The sequence below is a fragment of the Chelonoidis abingdonii genome, chromosome 3 (assembly GCF_003597395.2).
Source record: "Chelonoidis abingdonii isolate Lonesome George chromosome 3, CheloAbing_2.0, whole genome shotgun sequence".
Lineage (NCBI taxonomy): Eukaryota > Metazoa > Chordata > Testudines > Testudinidae > Chelonoidis > Chelonoidis abingdonii.
Window position 1 is genome coordinate 5827212 of NC_133771.1, and position 19762 is coordinate 5846973.

The window sequence follows — 19762 nt, forward strand, 5'->3', positions numbered from 1 at the left end:
TTCCAGAAGGGAAATAACCCCCCCTCCCTTGTCTTCTCTTTACTTCTCCCCAGGCTTTCCTTCCATGGTTATCTGGAAGATTACATGTACTTAAACTCCTTGAATTACAAACAGAGAGGGCAATTTACCTCCCCCTCCTCCTTCTCCCCTGAGGCTGCACAGATCCACCCTCCGTAGATCTAACACAAAGAGAATTTCCTCCCTTCGTTCCTTAGCCTACCCAGAGAAAACTCAAACAGGTCTTAAAAAGAAAGCTTTATATAAAAAGAAAGAAAAGGACATAAAAATGTTCTCTGTATGAAGGTTGACAATATACAGGGTCAATTATTAAAAGAAAAATATGAATAAACAGCCTTATTCAAAAAGATATCCAATTTAAAACATTCCAGCAAATTACACCATGTAAATACAAAAAAAAAACACAATAAAAGCTTATGTCTTTTTCTTACCTTTGTACTCACAACTTGGAAACTGAAGATTAGAAGCTTGAAGATAGAAAAGATCCCTCTCATGGCTGAGAGACAGACAAAGACACAGACACAAACATTCCTCCCTGAGCTTTGAAAACTCTGGTTTCCTAATTGGTCGTCTGGTCAGGTGTTTGGTTCCCTTTGTTAACCCTTTACAGGTAGAAAACATTAACCCTTAGCTATCTGTTTATGACGACGAGCGCTCAGCAGCGCAGCTGTTGAGGGGTTGCGTGGCACATGCCTCTCCACTGCTGCCTGGCTCTTTCCTTGCGTCCTCGGTTGCTGGGCTCGAGCTGCAGCCTCCCGCTGGTTTGTCTGTCACCCCATTGCGGCACCCAGGAGTTCCAGGTATGTGTATCCCCATCTCTGAGTGCTGGAAATGGGGCTGCATCCCCATCCCCTGTCACTGCATCCCTCCCCGTACCACCCCCATGAGACCCATCCCTCTTCACTGTCATTCCTCCCCCATCCCATCCTGTCCTGCCTCCCACACCCACCCATCCTCTCCACCTCCAAGGCCACCATCTCCATGTCCCTCACCCCCCACTTCCCTGCACCCCATTCACCTCCACACACTGCTGCACTCCCATTATCTTATGCTCCTGTGCCCCACATCCTCATGCACTGTAGCCTTCTTGCTCTCTCCACCCCCACCTCTCTTCTTCACTGCCCCTCTCACCCCACACCTGCTCTCATCCTTGGCCCTTTTCCCTCCCCATCCTCTCTCCTCCATCCCACTCCATCTTGTTTCCCTTCCAGCCCACCTCCTCCCTTCCCGGCTGGGTGATTTAGGCAGCCCCTGGGAAAGTGTATGAAAAAGTGTCTCTGTGTAGGCAAGTGTGTGCATGCAGGCATGTATGTGTGTAAGAGACCGTGTGTCTTTGTATAGGGCGGTGCGTGTATCGCCGCATGTGAGTATACTGTGTCAATACAATTTGCAGCCTAACTCTTTGACTTTTTGTTTCCTTGCTGACTCGCACACAAATAAAATGGATGACATAGAATATACGTGTATTCGTTTCACGACGAGTTTTTAAAAGAGAGGTGAACTCTAAAAGCAGTGTATTCTTTCTGAAAATGCCTGACTAGTAATTGCAGAAGAGCCGACATATGTGAAAGTAGAATTAATTAATTGTGAAAATAAGATGGATTAATAGAAATGTTGTATGTACCTTTAAGCAGAAATAAGAACATGTGATAACTACAGGTGCCAGAAAAAAACATTAGGCATAAACAAGGTGCTAATGGCGAAACATTAAACAGAAGATCGGTAATAGTTAGTAAGAGAAATAGATACTGCATGGCTAGCCCAGGGCTAAACTTATCAGATTCTGCTTCCTTTAGTTATCTCTAAATGCTCCCCCCCTTTTATCTAGTATAAAGATAGTTTGATGGCATGTATGGTGCTCACATTATCTGGGTGTTCATCTAGAGAAGCGCTGCGCTAATAAAAGAGTGGTCTGACAAACTGTGAGTCCTGAGTCTCTTTGACAATTTTGAGAGGTCCACCGAGATGCAACCACGTCTTCACTGGGCGCTGTGATTCCTGATTGTTTCAGGATGACCGTGGCAGCCAGCACCTGGGCATTCGGCCCGAGCGGTCCTCCACTAGAGGAGAAAGGTGCACAGCCACAGTGAGATCTACGCCATTGAACCTGTGTGGTTCACACTCTGTTCTGGTAGGATCCGGGATTGACATCAGGAATCTGTCAGGTAATTATTTCTGTGTTTTGTCCGGACTGGGATGTCGCTGTCTCTGTGTCTATCCGTCTCTCTTGTGGGTGTTTGAGTCTGGTGCTGTCTCTGGGTCTGGGATCGGCTTCCGACCAAGGGGTTCCTGTCCCCGGGTCTGAGTGAGTGGAATTTGCACAATCGCAGCCGCACCGCACTTTGGGTAAACCCCTGGTGTGAAGCAAGAGGATTGAGGCAGTAGCCTGTGGGCTCCTTTTGTGTGTGGCACTGGGCAAATTTCCTCTTTGTGTGACTAGTGTGTGAAGTCCTCTCTGTATGGGTAACCAAGTCTAAGTTGGGACAGTTCCCTAAATGAGCGCTGGCTTATTTTATATTCTAGGATGGTCCAGATTCCTAAAAAGGGTCCAGACTCCTAATTCTGGAAAAAATGTCTAGACTAGACATCAGGGGAATCCCAAACTCAGTGGCCACTGTTAAAATCTTGGGAACAAAGACCGAGAGTGGACGTCTTAAAGGATACAAACTCGGCCAACCTAAAACTAATTGGCTAAAGAGAGGTTAACTGTTTCATGCAGTGGTGGGAAAGGCAAATCGTAGGTGGACAAAATCAAAACATGCCTCTCAATTATTCAAATAATAAGTTAAAGCTTTTAAAAGCCTCCTCTCCCACGACCGAGACCGGCGCTTCCTTTACTAGCCGTTCTCAACCCCTAGCCTCGATCCAACCCTCTAGTCATGCTCCACTCATTGTAAAAGGACAAAAGCCCCTTCTGCTTCATCCTTTATAAGTGCTGCCTCACAAAACTGATTCCTTAGTGTTCCTTACCAATTCAGCAAGGGGGAGAGGGCTCCTCAACTAGCCCCACCCTTCTCGTTCCCTTTCCTGAACATTTCTTTCAAATCGTAGAGTGCATACACTGCACAAAACCGGGTCAGCAGGAAAAAGCAGATCGGAGCCCAGACAAGCAGGCAAGCAACAGATTAAGAAACTGAAAGACAGGTTGAACCCATAGAGGAATAGTGTCAGGAGTAAGAAAGGCAGTAAGTGCAGGCATGATTCCCTGGAACTATACTTAAAATGGTGAAATCTGAGCTGATAACGGTGTCATTTTGGGACATAAACATGATTTAAGGAAAAAGTGAAAAGTTAACTCTACAGAGGCTGGAGAGAATTAAGCAGTTAAACTTTGTGGAAAATGTTAAAAAGGACGCATGTTAAAGAGAGATTCTTGGTTTCTTTGCAGCCATTCTAAAGGGAAAACGGGCCTTTTCCACCGAAGAGTGCCAAATAATACATCACTATATATATACCGCTATGCAAAAACAAAACAGTATAAAAATTTAAGAAAAGAAAATGTATAATGTATCTATTTGTCTGTGAAAATATGTGAAGTTCTAAGAATCTAAACCCACACATCTGGTTTGTAAAAGTCCTGTTTTCTAGGTATGAGATAAATTGTTTTGTTTTTGTTTTTAGACACACTAAAATTCTTGACTCTTTAATTCAAAGTTGCAAACTGACAGACCTTTTTGCAAGACCCAGGTATTAGTGCTGTTTGGCTTTGGGATTTAGCATTTAACCCTAAGGGTAACTGATTCTTACAACATTTAAAATGTTTTAAATAAAAAACCAAGTCATGGCTGCAATAGGGAGTCAAATCAGGAAAATAGGGAAAGATCTGAAGTCTTTTTGTTTGGTTGGTTGGTTTTTTGTACAATAGCAGATAAGAGCTGTAGTGAAAGAATAAGAAATTAACAGTGACCCTCTGAAGCAACAGAAGAGGTGAGGTGCACAAAACAAAAAGAAGCAATGTTAAAACACTGAGCCTTAAAATAGCTCTGTGTAATCAGACTGTCACTTTTATAAGGGTACATGAAAACTCTGTACAGAGCGCTGCACTAATAAAACAGAGTGGTCTGACAAACTGTGAGTCCTGAGTCTAACTTTGACAATATCATACATTTCTCCGCACCTTTGTCTAGCGACATTACAAATTCTTCGTTGCAGATTCTCTGTTTTTATGTGTATGTCCAGCACCTACCACCCTGATCTTAGTTGGGGTCTCTAGGCACTAAACAACAATTGTAATTTTAAATCATGCGGTAGTACACGTGTTAGTGCATGCTAGATGTGTACACATGGATACACGTGTGTATCTGCATGCTAGATGTGGGAGTCAGTTTCTACAGATTTATTGATATAGATTTCTGGAGAGGTGCATTTCTGTGGTTGTGCTCTACGGATTTGTATTTGGACTTCAGAAGTGGGTCTTTAATGGACTCCTTGGGGCTGTGATAATGTACAGTCCTAATTCCACACATAAAATAACAGTAACTTTAGTGAACAAAAAACATGGAGCTGGTCACGAAAAATGGGAAGACGAGAGGGAAGAATCATGAAAACCTTTGTGAAATTTCATTTTTTTAAAATTACCCTTTTTGACTATTTTGCTGCCAGCTCCAGTGTCCTGAAACAAATAAACCCTGAACTTAGCATAACACAGCTGTCAAAACAAGAACTATGCCTGTTTCAGCCTTGCAGTGAAAATGAGCACGTGAGAGGGTGGGAGAGAGCAAGTGACAGAGGGAGGGGGGATGGAGTGAGCAGGGGGCAGGGCCTTGGGAAGGAGCAGGAGCGGGGCCTCAGGGAAGGGGGGCAGTGGGCAGGGCAGTGGGCGGGGCAAGGGTGTTCGGTTTTCTGGAATTAGAAAGTAGGCAACCCTACCCACTAAGGTCAAACTGAGTCTTTCCAATGACTCCAATGGACTTTGGATCAGCTCCATGCCCCAGGGATTGGTGGACCTGCTGACCAAAAGCATGAGGTGGCTTGGCTTCAGGGCATAAATTAACCCCCAGGGTAATGTCTGCATGGCACTCAGGAGGTGTGATTTCCAGCGTCAGCAGGCATGCACGCACTACCTCTGCTTGAGCTAGTATCTATCACAGTGCAGCCATGGTAGATAGATAGCCTCTCTCCCACCCGAATACAAGCCTATCGGCCATCCTAGACATGCACTCAGGCAGCCGGCCCTCCTGCAGCCACCCTGCTATTTTCAGGTGCTAGCCCAAGCAGAGTAGCCATGTATGTCTGCGAATCACACCTCCCCACTGCAATGGAGGCGTCCCCTGGTGAGGGTCAGGTAGAAACTTCCCCTCTGAGCCAATTATTCATATTTGTCCACTAGGCAGATTCTTGCCCCTTCCTGGAATGCCTCTGGGGCCGGTCGCTATTGGAAACAGGACACCAGCATGGATGGCCCCGATCTGATCCACTATGGCAATTGCTGTGTTTCTACAGTATGTTCCTAAGCCAAAACGACACACACCTGAACAGGAAGTGAGGCCTTACTCTCCATGGCACTTGTTATGGGAATCAAGCAAATGACCAGGAACTAACCATAACTTAAGGCCAATCCCACAGCCTTCTGGGCCCCAAACTTGCACCAATTCCAGAGGGATTTCCATGCGCTAAGGCCTTGTAGAAGATGGCCCTCTGCCTGCAGCAGGAACCCAGGGAAGGGCACCATGCCCTCCTACCTGAAGATCTGGTAGAAGGCGTGCTTGTGCTTGTTGTTCCAGTCTTCCAAATCAATGCGGAGAGAGTAGTCCCCTTGGTTCGTCACCTTGTGAATGTTCTCATTACCCAGCCAGAACTCGCTGTTTAAATCCCCAAAGCCGTCTTTGTACTCGTTCCACGTCTGGGTGAAGTTGACCGAGCCGTCCTGCCGCCGCTGGATGACGGTCCAACCTCCACCTGCCAAGGAGAGAGACGTAACACTGATTTGAGTCTCCGAGTAGCGTCATTAGTGAGGAACCCAACATCATCCTGAGCCAGAACCTTGACTCAGCTCCACCTTATACTGACATTGGCCGACTGGCCTGCTTGCAGAGATGTCTTCAACTAACTTGTCCCATCTTCATCCCTTGCACCCCCAGAGGAAAGTTATTCTGCTGGTTCTGCAGCCAAGATAACTCTGCGATGTGTATCAGTGGAGAGGTTTATAGATCACAGAGACTGAGTCTGATCTGTCCTGCACCAGTTCTGATGGCAACAGAGTTACTCCTCATTTATGCTGGTATGACCGAGGGCAGAATCAAGCTGACAAATTTAAAGAAAGACGCCTATTAGGAATGAAATTGACTGGAGAGTCCAGCGTGTTGGTGTTATTACGTATTGGCTCCACAGCCCTGCAGATATGCATGTAGCAGAAACCACACTGCATGAAGCATGTGTCTCTTCTAGAGAATCTCAGTGAGGCAGCAGTCCAATCACTGCAGCTTAAAGGAGGGGTCTCCAGTGGCTACCAATGGCGTCCTTTCTGCTTACCTCTGAGTCACTAATGGGTGAGACTGTGCTGTCTAGGACAGATACAGCGACCGCATGCAGGTTGCCTTGGAGATACTGCAATGGGTCGCAAATTGAATATGAGTAATAATAGGATGCAGTTGTGAGAAAGGCTATTATCATTCTGGGGTGTATTAACAGGAGTGGCACATGTAAGCAGGCTCGACTGACTCTCCTGTGGGCCTGGGGCTATTTGATTTTGTGGGGCCTCTGTATACAAATCTTTTTCCTAATTTAAAACAAAATGATCACAATTATGGCATTGGCTATTAACACTATACTAAACTTGTCTTTTAATTAACATAAAGCCGTTCTGTGGTTACATTTCAGTCTTAAAACACGTAGAATATAGTCCAGTTAATTCAAAATAGCCTACGTCTTACTTTAGAACAGCTGTTATATTAGTTTCTCTCTGAGAGGGAGTTTGGGAGCAGGACGGGGCTCCAGGCTGGGGCAGAGTGTGGGGTGCAGGAGAGAGTGAGGAATGCAGGCTTATCATAAGCATCTTTCCCAAATCTGGACCTTAGCGTCCAGAAATCTGGGTGCCTGCGTGAAACCCTCTAAGCTTAATTACCAGCTTAGATCTGATATTGCTGCCACCATCCAAAAATTCCAGTGTTTTGCTTCACTTGGGTCTCCCAAAACCTTCCCTGGGAACCTCCAAGACTCAGATGCCCTGAGTCTACAACAAAGGGAAATAACCCACTTCCCCCACCTCTCTCCCACCAGAATTTCCTCTCTGGTACCCTGAGAGTTACTGATGCAACCTCTTTACATCACAATACAAGAAGCATGTCTCTCTCTTCCACAAAGAGACAACCAAATACAAGGAAACAGAAAAGATTCTATCTCTCTTCTTCCCCTCCACCATTCCCTGGTGCTGCAGAGATTCACCCTCCGTAGATCTAACACAAAGAGAATTTCCCTCCCCTCGTCCTTAGCCTACCCAGAGAGAAAAAACGCAAACAAGTCTTAAAAAGAAAACTTTATATAAAAAAAGAAAGAAAAAAGAACATAAAAATTTCTCTGTATTTAAGGTACAATAACATAGGTTCAATTGCTTAAAAGAAAAATGAATAAACAGCCTTATTCAAAAAGAGATACAATTTAAACATTCCAGCAACTACACATGTAAATACAAAAAAACAATTAACATCCTATTATTTTTCTACCTTTGTACTTACAACTTGGAAACTGAAGATTAGAAGCTTGAAAATAGAAAAGATCCCTCTCATAGCTGAGAGCCAGACAAAGACACAGACCCAAACATTCCCTCCCTCAGCTTTGAAAAATCCGGTTTCCTGATTGGTCCGCTGGTCAGGTGTTTGGTTTCCTTTGTTAACCCTTTACAGGTGAAAGAAACATTAACCCTTAGCTATCTGTTTACGACAAGGCTCTTGGAGGGAGTTTGGTGCAGGAGGGGATTCTGACCTGGGGCAGAAGGTTGAGGTACAGGATGGGGTGTGAGGTGTAGGATCCGGTCGGGAGGCACTTACTACAGGCAGCTCCCAGCCAGCGGCACAGCAGGGCTCAGGCAGGCTGCCTGCATGCGTGGCCCCATACCACTCCCGGAAGCAGCTGGCTGCTGAAACATCTTTGAGTGCTCCTAGGGGAAGGCGGAGAGCGTGTCTGCATGCGCTGCCTGTCCCCACAAGCACCACCCCCACAGCTCCTATTGGCCAGGAACCGGTGCTCGGGGTGGGGGCAGCACATGCAGCCACCTGCCCCTCCCCAACGGGGGCCACAGAGACGTGCCAGCAGCTGGCCGCTTCCAGGAGTGGCATGTGGCCATAGCATGCAGGCAGCCTGCCTGAGTCCTGCTGTGCCGGGGTCCTCCTTAGCCCGATGCCCCGGGCTGCAGCCCCTAAAGCCCCTGTGTTAATCTGGCCCTGTATGTAAGACACAGGAGACAACGGTGCCGGCTCTCCTCAGCTGCCGTACTGTGTCCAATTCTGCACGCCAATCTTAAAGAAAGGTGTGGACAAATTGGAGGGAGTCCAGAGAAGTGCAACTAAAATGATCAATGGTTTAGAGAATCTGAACCATGAGGAAAGGTTGAAAAAACTGGGCCTGTTTAGTCTTGAAAAAAGAAGACTGGGGGGCAGACCTGGTAAGAGTCTTCAAATATGGGAAGATCTGTTGTAAAGTGGAGGTGATCAGTTGTTCTCCATGCCCACCGAAGGTAGGAAAAGAATCTGGGCTGAATCTGCAGCAAGGGAGATTTAGGTTCAATATTAGGGAAAACTTTCTAACTATAGGGGTAATTAAGCTCTGGAACAGGCTTCCCAGAGAGGTTGTAGGATCCCCATCACTGAAGTTGTTTTAAAAACAGGTTGGACAAATCCCTGCCAGGGATTCTCTAGTCCCTGACCTAGTGGGGGGGCTGGACTAGGTGACCTCTCAAGGTCCCTTCCAGCCCTACATTTCTAGGATTCTCAGTTTATGAATGGATCATTGTGGGCCCGGGACTGCATGCAACTCCATAGGCGAAGGGACTGAAAACAGTGGGGAGCGGTTACTACAGTCTCGGAGATTGTACACAGCTCCAGAGACATATTCTTCTAGGGTGGTTTGCATATACTGATTTAGGCCAGTCCCAGCAGAGAGGTCGGGGCAAAGAAAGAACTGGAGATATAAAGGCTGAGTTTGGGGGGATTTGGAGTCTTCCTTTTGATTCAACAAGCCGACAGATCTTGGGCTTTAGGGGAATCCCAACCCTTGCTGAAAGATTGGAAAGTCTTTGGCCTACTAGAGCACCCTAAGACTGATGGGTGAGTCCTGGTGCATGAGTCTTTAGTATGTGTGCAGGGACTTTTATTGTTTTATATGTTTTTTTCAGTATTCTTTTCTGTCCTTAAAATAAATGTACCCTGCAGGGAAGATCTGTATGCCCATTGGTAAATACACTGCCATCGTCTGCCGAGAGAAAGCAATGCGCAGGGGCTGACTCTGAGGCAGTCTGGCTTGCTGGGGATATGCCAGTGTATAGAATAATAGAATCTCAGAATCACAGAAGCGTAGGACTGAAAGGGACCTTGATAGGTCATCTAGTCCAGTCCCCTGCACTCAAGCAGGGTGAAGTAATAACTAGATCATTCTGGACAGGTGTTTGTCTAACCTGTTCTTAAAAGGCAAACAGTTGTGCAGCCTTAAAAACCCTGGTCAGGGGGAAGAGAGATGCAGGTTTCTGCCCAAGAAAGATGATGTCTGGAAGCCTGAAACCAGACAGGAAATACAGTTGCAGTTACCCTGAAAGTGTGACACTATCCTTCCCCAGTTTAACCCAGGCACTAGACTCCAAGAGAACAAACACCGTGAGCTCTTCCAGCATGGGCTGCACCAAGATGGAGAATGCATCCTTGCTTGAACAGGTCCTGGGGGCTAGAAGCACTGGCTCCACCACTGCAGCTCAGTGAGACACTTCAACTGGGGTTCCCATAGCTGGTCTTCCAGAACTCCAGTAGGTGAGACTATCTCTACGAGTATCAGAGGGGTAGTCGTGTTAGTCTGGATCTGTAAAAGCAGCGAAGAGTCCTGTGGCACCTTATAGACTAACAGAAGTATTGGAGCATGAGCTTTCGTGGGTGAATATGCATCCGACGAAGTGGGTATTCACCCACGAAAGCTCATGCTCCAATACGTCTGTTAGTTTATAAGGTGCCACAGGACTCTGCTGCTTTTATCTCTACGAGGAAGCTTGTGCCTAGGTACTACAGTGTTGTGTGCTCTAGGTGCATATCCAGATTACATAGAAGTCTGAAGCTGTGCCTTGGGCCCTGCCTGAGCCTTGTGAGAAAAGACGTTCAGGCATGCGGTCGCTTCTTACTGTACCTTCCGTGTCCATTTCACACAGCACTTCTATTGGCATCCCACCAACAGAGGGCATGATGCTGTAGACCCCAGACCTCCGGATCCCGTTGTAGTAAATGGAAGCACAGTCTATCGGGCAGTTCTTTGCGTGCTTCACGTCTAAGACAGGAAACAGAGAGACACGGTTTAATATTTAGCTCATAGAAGGGAGGCAGGGCTGGCTCTGGATTTTTTCCTGCCCCAAGCAAAAAAAAAAATCGGGGTGGGGGGGTGGGGGCCGGAGCAGCGAACCAAAAAAACCAACCAACTAAACAAAAAAACCGATGGGGCAGCCAAAGCGCACACACACACACACACAAACAAACCTGTGGGGCGGCCGGAGCAGCAAAGCAAAAAAAAAAACCCCACGGGGCAGCTGGAGCGACAAAGGATAAAAAAAAAAACAACTGCCAGGCTGCCGGAGCTAGGGTACAGGGGGACTCTCTGTGCTGCAGACGTGCAGCGGAGTGCGCGCCCGGTCTAGCGGGGGAAGAGGGAGGGGAAGGGAGAGGGGGGGAGAGAGATAAGGGGGGCGGCCAGCACTTCATTGGGGGGCTCGCCACGTGGCCCTTCCCACTGTGCTGCCTGCCGGGAGGGCTCTGTGCCGCTCCAGTGGGCTAGGAGGGAAGGAAGTGGGCTGCCCTGCTGAGTTTGCTGCAGGGCGCTCCCCTCTTCAGGGTGGCCAGAGCGGCGAACCATAAAGAAAAAGAAAAAAAAGTTTGGGTGGAATACCGCCCCTTGGAATCTGCCGCCCCAAGCATGAGCTTGCTCAGCTGGTGCCTGGAGCCAGCCCCGAAGGGAGGACTTGTTCGGCTGAGTTTAGAACTCAACCAAAAATTTTGAGTTCCAGCTCTAGATCAGAGCTTAAGACTTTTGAGGTATGAGCTCCATTTTACTCTGGCAAAATCTAAGTTCTGGGATTCCTCATGGACTGAGGGGTAGTTCCTTGGCATTTATTTCATTTTATTTTATCCCTCAGTGCATCCTAAAATGGGGGTAAGACTGATTTTCACAGACAAACCTCTATCCATTGCACAGAGCACAGGGGAAGAGAGTTTGAATCAGAACCCTGGATCCACACTCAACCACAATTTCAGGACATTTGGAATCAAATCTGGATGCTAACCAGAACTGTGTGGCTAGGAACTGTCTCTGAGCTGGAAGTGGAAACCACTCAGCTTGGGCAGATTGGATTCACAGCTGATTCTGGATATAAAATCCACAGCTCAGGCCCATCTTGACTAGCGCAGACCTCCATGTAGTTGTTAGAATGACACATTCATTGTTTTTAAATTAAAGCTTCTTTGCCGGTTAAGTTAAGGTGGAAATGGTAAGAATTTTGCTTAGCCCGAAGTTCTGTTGGGCTCTTCCCTTCCGACACTGAGACTGAATGATCTAGTCCCTGCTTCCGTTCTCCAAAGGTGGCCAGTGCTGGATGTTTCAGAGAAAGGTGTCAAACCTCCCATAATGCACCTTACATTGCTAGGCTTCGATACTCTTAGCTTAAAGGTGTATGGACAAGTGGCCAAACCCTAGCATCCTTAGTTTTGCCTCAGGGGCTGTGGAAGCTTCCTAACAGCACCTAAACCATGGCCCAACCCCCTGTGCCACCCCTTCCCCCGAGACCCCACCCTCACACTGCCTCTTCCTCTGAGGCCTCCCCCACATCGCCCCTTTCCCCCCCGAGGCCCTGCCCCTCCCATCTGTCGCTTGTCCTTATGGCCGGTAAAAAGCAGGAGGGCCATGGCCCCCTAGCCTCCCCTATTCCAGTGCCCCTGCCTCCCGCTAGGGTGTTGGGACACAAGATGTGTCAGAGCCCGTGTCTACACTCCAGTGTTGACATACCCAAAGAGGGTTTGCCTGAGGAAAGACTGAGTGAAAGCTGAGGAAGATCATCAGCGAGAACAATTCCTATGCACACAAAAATTCCCTAAAGAGCTTTGCAGAGAAAGGCAGAGGGAACAGGGGACTAATGAGAGAGATAAACCAGAGATAAACTTCCTCTTATCCACACTATACCAGCCCAAAGCCCAGCTGACCCTAACCCCAAACCAGAAGCATTGCCCAGTTTGTGGGATTGAAAGGGTTATAAAGAGTGAATTGCCGTTTTTTTGCCATGGGGAAGAGCGAGGGATGAGATCACAACTCTGGCAACCAATGAAAGTACATTGGGAAAGGAAGAATGGGCGTTTCAACATTCCAAGCCACCAATTGGAGTGCCCATTTGCTTTGAGGTCTCCCATTGGCTGTGGGAAGTGGGGACAGAATGGAGAAGCACCCAATCAAGGCCACTGTTTGGGGACTGATCTCTGAGTTCCATTGGACTATTTCTGGCCAGCTGATCTGGCAACGCTCCTAAAGGGAACCGTGTGAGAATAGCACGTAGGGAAATCTCACAGGGGAGACACTCTGGGTCTAGTTTCTGCTGCCTAGTGAGGGCATTACCACCAGCACCAGTTCTCCTTTTTCCAGCAGCCCATTTACTCTTCCATAGAGAAATTATTTATGTGTACCTGATGGGTAGAGGAATTGGAGCCAAGCATGGTGTCTAAGGCTGAGAGAGCCAGCTTCAGTTAAAACAAGGATGGTGGTTGGCTCATAGGCTCAGTAACGAACTAATGTGCCTTTCCTCCCGACGTCACTGGCTCAAATTGGATTCAGGTTGGTAGGTGAAAGGCATTAACAAAGAAGGCCTGTTGATCAGCGTGTGTAGAAGGTGTCATTGGCTCAGTCTGCTTCTTACTGGATAAGTAGCCACATCTCAGAAACCACCGTCATGCATCCTTTTCAGTCTTATGACAGAGGCCAAGAACTGAACAGCCAAGAAACCAGATCAGCATGTCCGTCTGACTTCTAGAGCTGAGCGCTCCAGATGGGGGCAGTGGCGAGGAGCTGGCAGAAATGTTTTAATCCCAACAGCTTTTCGGTGAAAAATGGGGTTTCGACCAAACTGAGCATTTTTTAGTTTTGGTTGAAATTTTCCTCTTTTGCTAAAAAAATAAAAACTGAAAACCTTTTGGTAAAAAAGTTTCAGTTCTTGGTTAAAAAAAAACATCAAAAAAACCCTCAGGTTTTGCTAAAAAAAATAAAATAAAAAAATCGGTTTGGGTTTTCAAAAATTGTACCAAAAATGATTTTTTTAAAACCAAAAACTTTCATTTTTTCAATGAAAAAAATGGAAAAATTTCAAGAAGAGAGAAAAATTTTCCACGAAAATTAATTGACCTTTTTGGGCCAGCTCTAATTGTGGTACATTGGGCACGAGGGGCTCGGGACACCTGCCTCCTGCCACACGGTGCGGGCATATCGCCAGTATCAAGAAGACTTCAGGGTCGTCTTTTCAGAGGCTCTGAGAACATGAAGCTCCAGATGCAGCCTGTCGGTTCTGCAGGTGCTCAGTAATTCTGACAATCACAGCCCAGAGGGGGCCTCAAATTGGACACTCAAAATCTAATTGTGAAACTTTTGGTCTAAAAACGACGTGAAAGACCATGAGACGCAACAACATAGTCTAGTCTTATTTTCTACTATTGGCATTTAAGGCAACAGGCCCGATCTCTGATTGTGCTGAGCACAGTACACATAACAAAAAGATGGCCTTGCTTCCTCCCAGTCAAAATTATTTGGGACTTTCACCCCTCTTCATCATACAGGGGAAGGTTCCCTCTCATCTCTGCACTGCAACTGGAGGTGTGACAACAACACAAGTAGCCATCCTGAGCTAGCTTTCATTGTGCTAACTAGCTCTGGCACCAGCAGCAGTGAAGCTGCAGCAGCTCACTAGCTCGGGTCAACCGCTCAAGTACATACCCAGGATGGGGTTGTACAGCTCATGCTGCTGCCCATTCTGCCCCAGCTTTCGCTGCTATTGTTATTTCACTGCTATTGTTAGCTAGATCAGGTGTCTAGTCTGGATTCTAGCCCCTCACCCCCAGTCCAGCCCAGGTATCCCCATCACCTGGATGGTGCATCTCCTGCTGCGACCTCATCTTGGCAGGAACGAGGCAGCCAGGGTTGCGCCGAACCCACTCAGTCAGCAGGGAGATGTTGTGGATCTGGGCCTGCATGTCGTAGAGCAGCGTGGCTTGGATGTGCTGTAGCGTGCTGGCCTCGTTGTAATGCTGCTCCAGCTCCTGGACCCGCTGCTCCACCGTGGAGTTCCGGCTGTTCGTCTCCTCATGCTTCAGGGGAGCCAAGAAACCAAAGGAGCATTAGCTGCTGCCAGTGCGGAGGGTTCAGCTTAGTGGGGGATATCATAGGGGATAAAAGTGCAAAGGATAATGTGAGCCAGTGGACTGGAAACCAGCTGACAGCCAGTGTGGAGCCAAGAACAGCAGGGAATGTGATCCTGGTCAGAGGCAGGTGCGTTCTGCACCAGCCTTCTAAACAGAGCTATGGGGCAGCCCCAGGTAGCAGCCTGTTCTCTAAGTGACAACACATCCTGTTCACCCCTGGCCAGACAGCGATGGAAACAGCCATCCCGGCCACAGCTACTACTGGGTCTTCAGAAAGCAGCTGTTAGGAATACTAATAATAATCTGATCAGTAATCTGGAGAAATGCAGGGGTGGAACTACCATTAAGTGGATACATAATTGGTTAAGCAACCATAGAGAGTTACTATTCATGGAATTGCATCCGATGAAGTGGGTATTCACCCACGAAAGCTCATGCTCCAAAACGTCTGTTAGTCTATAAGGTGCCACAGGACTCTTTGCTCCTTATTCATGGAATGATGTCAGATTGGAGGGAGGGCTCAAGTGGGGTTCCACAGGGATCTGTTCTGGGTCTAGTGTTGTTCAACATCTTTATTAATGCCCTGGATGTAGGACTAGAGAACAGACTGATCACGTTTGCAGATGACAAAAAGCTATAGGCGGTTGCCAATACTTGGGAGGATAGAGCTAAGATTCAGAGGGATCTTGATAAATTGGAGAACTGGGCTATAGACAACAAAATGAAATTCAACAAAGTAAAATGTAGGGTGCATAGGCGCCGACTCCGTGGGTGCTCCGGGGCTGGAGCACCCACGGAAAAATATTGGTGGCTCCGTGAGCGCGCTGCCATGCCCTTGCCTCCCCTGTAGTCTCCAGTGATGCCGCCGCAAACAGCTGATTCGCAGGGTGGTGGGGGAGGGGAACGCGGCATGCTGGGGAGGGAAGGCAGGGCCCGTGGGCAGGGTAATTTGGGGAAGGGAGGGGGCAGAGTTAGGGGAGGACTTTGGGGATGGGGTTGGAATGGGGGCGGGGCCAGGGGCGGGGGGGCACAGGCACTCACCAGTGCCAGAGAAAGTTGGTGCCTATGGTAGGGTGCTACACGTTAGGAAGAAAAACCAAATGCACAAGTACAGAATGGGGGATAACTGGTTTGTCAGCAGCACTGCTGAGAAGGATCTGGGCGTTGTGGTGGATCACAACCTCAAAATGAGCCAGCAACACGATGCTGTTGCAAAAAAAGGAAACACAATTTTAGGTTGCATTAACAGAGGCATAACATGCAAGTCACAGGAGTTGATAGTACCACTCTACTCAGCTGTGGTTAGGCCTTAGCTAAAGTACTGGGTGCAGTTTTGGTCACCACCGTATAGAAAGGGTGGAGAGACACTGGAAAGGATCCAGAGACGAGCGACAAAGATGATCAGAGGGATGGAAGGCAAGCCACACGAGCAAAGGCTGACGGATCTGAATATGTTTAGTTTGGAGAAGAGGAGATGATAGCAGTCTTCAAATATTTTAAAAGCTCTCATAGAAAAGATGGAGAAAAGCTGTTCTCTCTTGCCACAGAGGGCAGGGCAAGAGGCAATGGGGTCAAACGCCAGCATAGCAGATTTAGATTAAATCTCAGAAAAAACTCCCTCCCTGTGTGACCAGCAGGACAATGGAGCAGACGCCTGGGGAGGTTGTGGAAGCTCCTCCACTGGATGTTTTCAAGTGGAGGCTGGAGCCATCTGCCTTGAATGGTTTAGACACAACAAATCCCGTGTCTTGGCAGGGGTTAGACCAGATGGTCCCCTTCTCACCCTCTGGTCCTATGATTGTCTGACTCAGTAATGTTATTGCTTTCTGCCTGAGCGGCTAGCCAGATGTTTGGGATCTAGTAGCTTGCTCCAGCTGGGAGTAGAAGCTAGTGAGAGGTGTTTCTCTGATGCAGTTTTGTTTATTTACGAAGAACAGACACAGAGCTGTGCCTTAGCTAGAAGGATCCAAGAACGAGCAGAGCAATTTGTTAGCCTTCAGCCCCAAGCCTCTTTAGCCAACAGACCCAAACACTGTCACTGTTTTTTTCCGGGGTCACACTGCGCTCACAGGCTACTGCTGGGCTTTCTTGTCTTTTGCTTCTGCCTCTCTGTTCTTGTCTGTTCTCAGTTTCTGTATATTCGCTTTTTTCTTCCCCTCCCCCCACCTACCCAAAACAACACTAAGCCAAAAGCTCCTGGGTGGGTTCGCACACACCTTTTGTCTCAGTTGGTGGCTCATACTTACAGATATGTTAATTGAAGGGTGAGTTCACACCTATCTATCTCAATGGGATTTTAGCTCAACCCCAACAAGGTTTCACTCAGCTCATAACAATAATAACACCAAGCTCTTATATATTTCATCTCCAGATCTCAAAGCACTTTATGAAGGAGGTCAGTATCACCATCCTTATTTTATAAATGGGGAAACTGAGGCACAGAGTGGTGAAATTAACTTGCCCAAGATCACCCAGCGCAGCTGAGACTAGAACTAAGGGCACCTGAGTCTTAGTCCCATGCTCAATCCAATAGGCTACACTGCACAAAGCTGTAGCCAGACCCCTCATTATGAACTTGGGTAATGACTGACAGATATACCACCCCAATCAAGGGAGCTAACATAACCTCTGGCATCATTTCCAGTTGTTTTCCCAATTTACCTCCATCGCCCCCATGTGAGCTTCAGTGAGCTCGCTTCCAATCTCCATCAGGAGCTGGCCTCGTAATGCACCTGCACCAATGTTTCATAATGTTGGGAGCCCTAGTGTAGACAAGGATGCTGCAGCAGCCAGTATTTTTAACACTGCGTCAATCAGACTTGCTTGGAGCTTGTTTTAACTGGATACTGAAACAGTGCTCAGTACAGTATGTTCTTGTCTGAACTTGCAGCTAAGCTGTGCCTGGCTGCATCCATTGCTGACGTCCATCAGCAGCCTAGTGGATATTCCTAGGGCAATCTCCTACAGGTCCAGTCCTGGAAGGTGCAAAGTGCTTTCAATGCACATTGACATCAATGACAGCTGACAGTATTCAGGACCTTACAGCGTTGGGTTTGGAAGGAATAATGATGCTAAGAGGCACTTGGACATGCGGTGACAGAAAAATATCATATTGCCTCTATAGAAATCTATGGAACACCCACATGTTCAATACCACATGCAGATTCAGTTGCCCCATCTCAAAAAAGATATATTGGAATTGGAAAAGGTTCCGAAAAGGGCAGCTAAAATGATTAGGGGTATGGAACAGCTTCCATATAAGGAGAGATTAATAAGACTGGGACATTTCAGCTTGGAAAAGAGGCGACTAATGCGGGATAAGAAGGAGATCTATAAAATCATGACTGGTGTGGAGAAAGTAAATAGGGAAGTGATATTTACCCTTTCACATAACTCAAGAACTAGGGGTCACCAAATGAAATGAATAGGCAGCAGGTTTAAAACAAATAAAAGGAAGTTCTTCTTCACGCAGCGCACAGACATCCTGTGGAACTCCTTGCCAGAGGATGTTGTGAAGGCCAAGCCTATAACAGGGTTCAAAAAGGAACTAGATAAGTTCATGGGGGATAGGTCCATCAATGGCTATTAGCCAGGATGGGCAGGGATGGTGTCCCTAGTCTCTGTTTGCCGGAAGCTGGGAATGGGCGACAGGGGATGGATCACTTGATGATTCCCTGGTCTGTTCATTCCCTCTGCTGCACCTGGCATTGGCCACTGTCGGAAGACTGGACAGTGGGCTAGATGGACCACTGGTCTGACCCAGTGTGACCGTTCTTACGTGTTGCCTTACCAATGAGTAACAGCAAGTTCTAGGCCTGCCTGTGTTCTCTACTCCCCACGACCACCCGCTCCTGTGATTCTTGTGACTTATATCAACAGTCACCCATGCCTGAAGTCTGCGAATGAGACTTCTTGATATGCAAACTTGTTACAAAGACTTTGATTTGACCAAGAAACACACCCATCAGGGATGCATGGAAAGCAGCACTTGGTCACCTGGAGTTGTTCGTCAAATGTTCTTTTATCATTTTCCTGAGTGAGTTTGTTTGAGAGCATAGCGATTGTCTGGTTTCACCCACATAACTGTTGTTTGGGCATTTAGGGCACTGGCTGAGGTACACCACATGAGGTGATTGGCATGTGCAGGAACCGTGGATCTTGAAAGGATTCTGGAACCCTACAAGAAACCCACGGATCATCACACGTATCTTCATAGATCCAGTAACCACCCCAAACACACCAAGCAGTCTGTTATCTAAAGCCAGGCCCTCAGATACCACAGAATAGTCGGGAGAAGTTCTGAGATATATATCTTAACAGACGCTAAACCACCTTTACCAAACACAGGACACTCCACCAGAGAAGTAGATCACATCAGGAATGGGCCATTCAATAACCCCGAGAGAACCTGCTTCAATATAGGTTTCAGAGTAGCAGCCGTGTTAGTCTGTATCCGCAAAAGAACAGGAGTACTTGTGGCACCCTAAAGACAAACAAATTTATTTCAGCAAGAGCTTTCGTGAGCTACCAGCTCACTTCTTCAGATGCATAGAATGGAACACACAGACAGGAGATAGTTATACATACAGAGAACATGAAAAGAAGTATGCACCAACAGGAAGAGTCTAATCAACTGAGATGAGCTATCATCAGCAAGAGAAAAAAAACTTTTGAAGTGATAATCAAGATGACCCATAGAAGGTGTGAGGGAACTTAACATAGGGAAATAGGTTCAATTAGTGTAATGACCCAACCAGTCCCAGTCTCTGTAAGCCTGAGTTAATGGTATCAATTTGCATATTAATTCGAGTTCAGCAGTCTATCTTTGAGTCTGTTTTTGAAGTTTTTTTGTTGTAGAATGGCCACTTTCAAGTCTGTCACTGAGTGGTTAGAGAGGTTGAGTGACTCTCCACTGGTTTTGAATGTTATGATTCCTGATGTCAGATTTGTGTCCATTTATTCTTTTGCGTAGAGACTGTCCACTTTGCCAAGGTACATGGCAGAGGGCTTTGCTGGCACATGATGGCATAGATCACGTTGGTAGATGTGGGTGAACGAGCCCCTGATGGCGTGGCTGATGTGATTAGGTCTATGATGGTGTCCCTGAATAGATGTGTGGACAGAGCTGGCATCGGACTTTGTTGCAAGGATTTACCCTCGATTTCAGTAAG

General features: G+C 47.2%; 1 protein-coding gene across 1 annotated transcript in view; it reads right to left on the reverse strand.

Annotated features, from left to right (window-relative positions):
- LOC142046531 (angiopoietin-related protein 7-like) overlaps positions 1-17258 on the reverse strand; it is a 28920-nt gene extending 11662 nt beyond the window's left edge. The window contains exons 1-4 of the mRNA XM_075063500.1: positions 17253-17258; positions 14315-14537; positions 10339-10476; positions 5700-5916 (exon numbers count right to left, since the gene is read on the reverse strand). Coding sequence (XP_074919601.1) covers positions 5700-5916; positions 10339-10476; positions 14315-14537; positions 17253-17258 — 584 coding nt within the window. The remainder of the gene's footprint in view (positions 1-5699; positions 5917-10338; positions 10477-14314; positions 14538-17252) is intronic.
- Positions 17259-19762: the final 2504 nt, after the last annotated feature.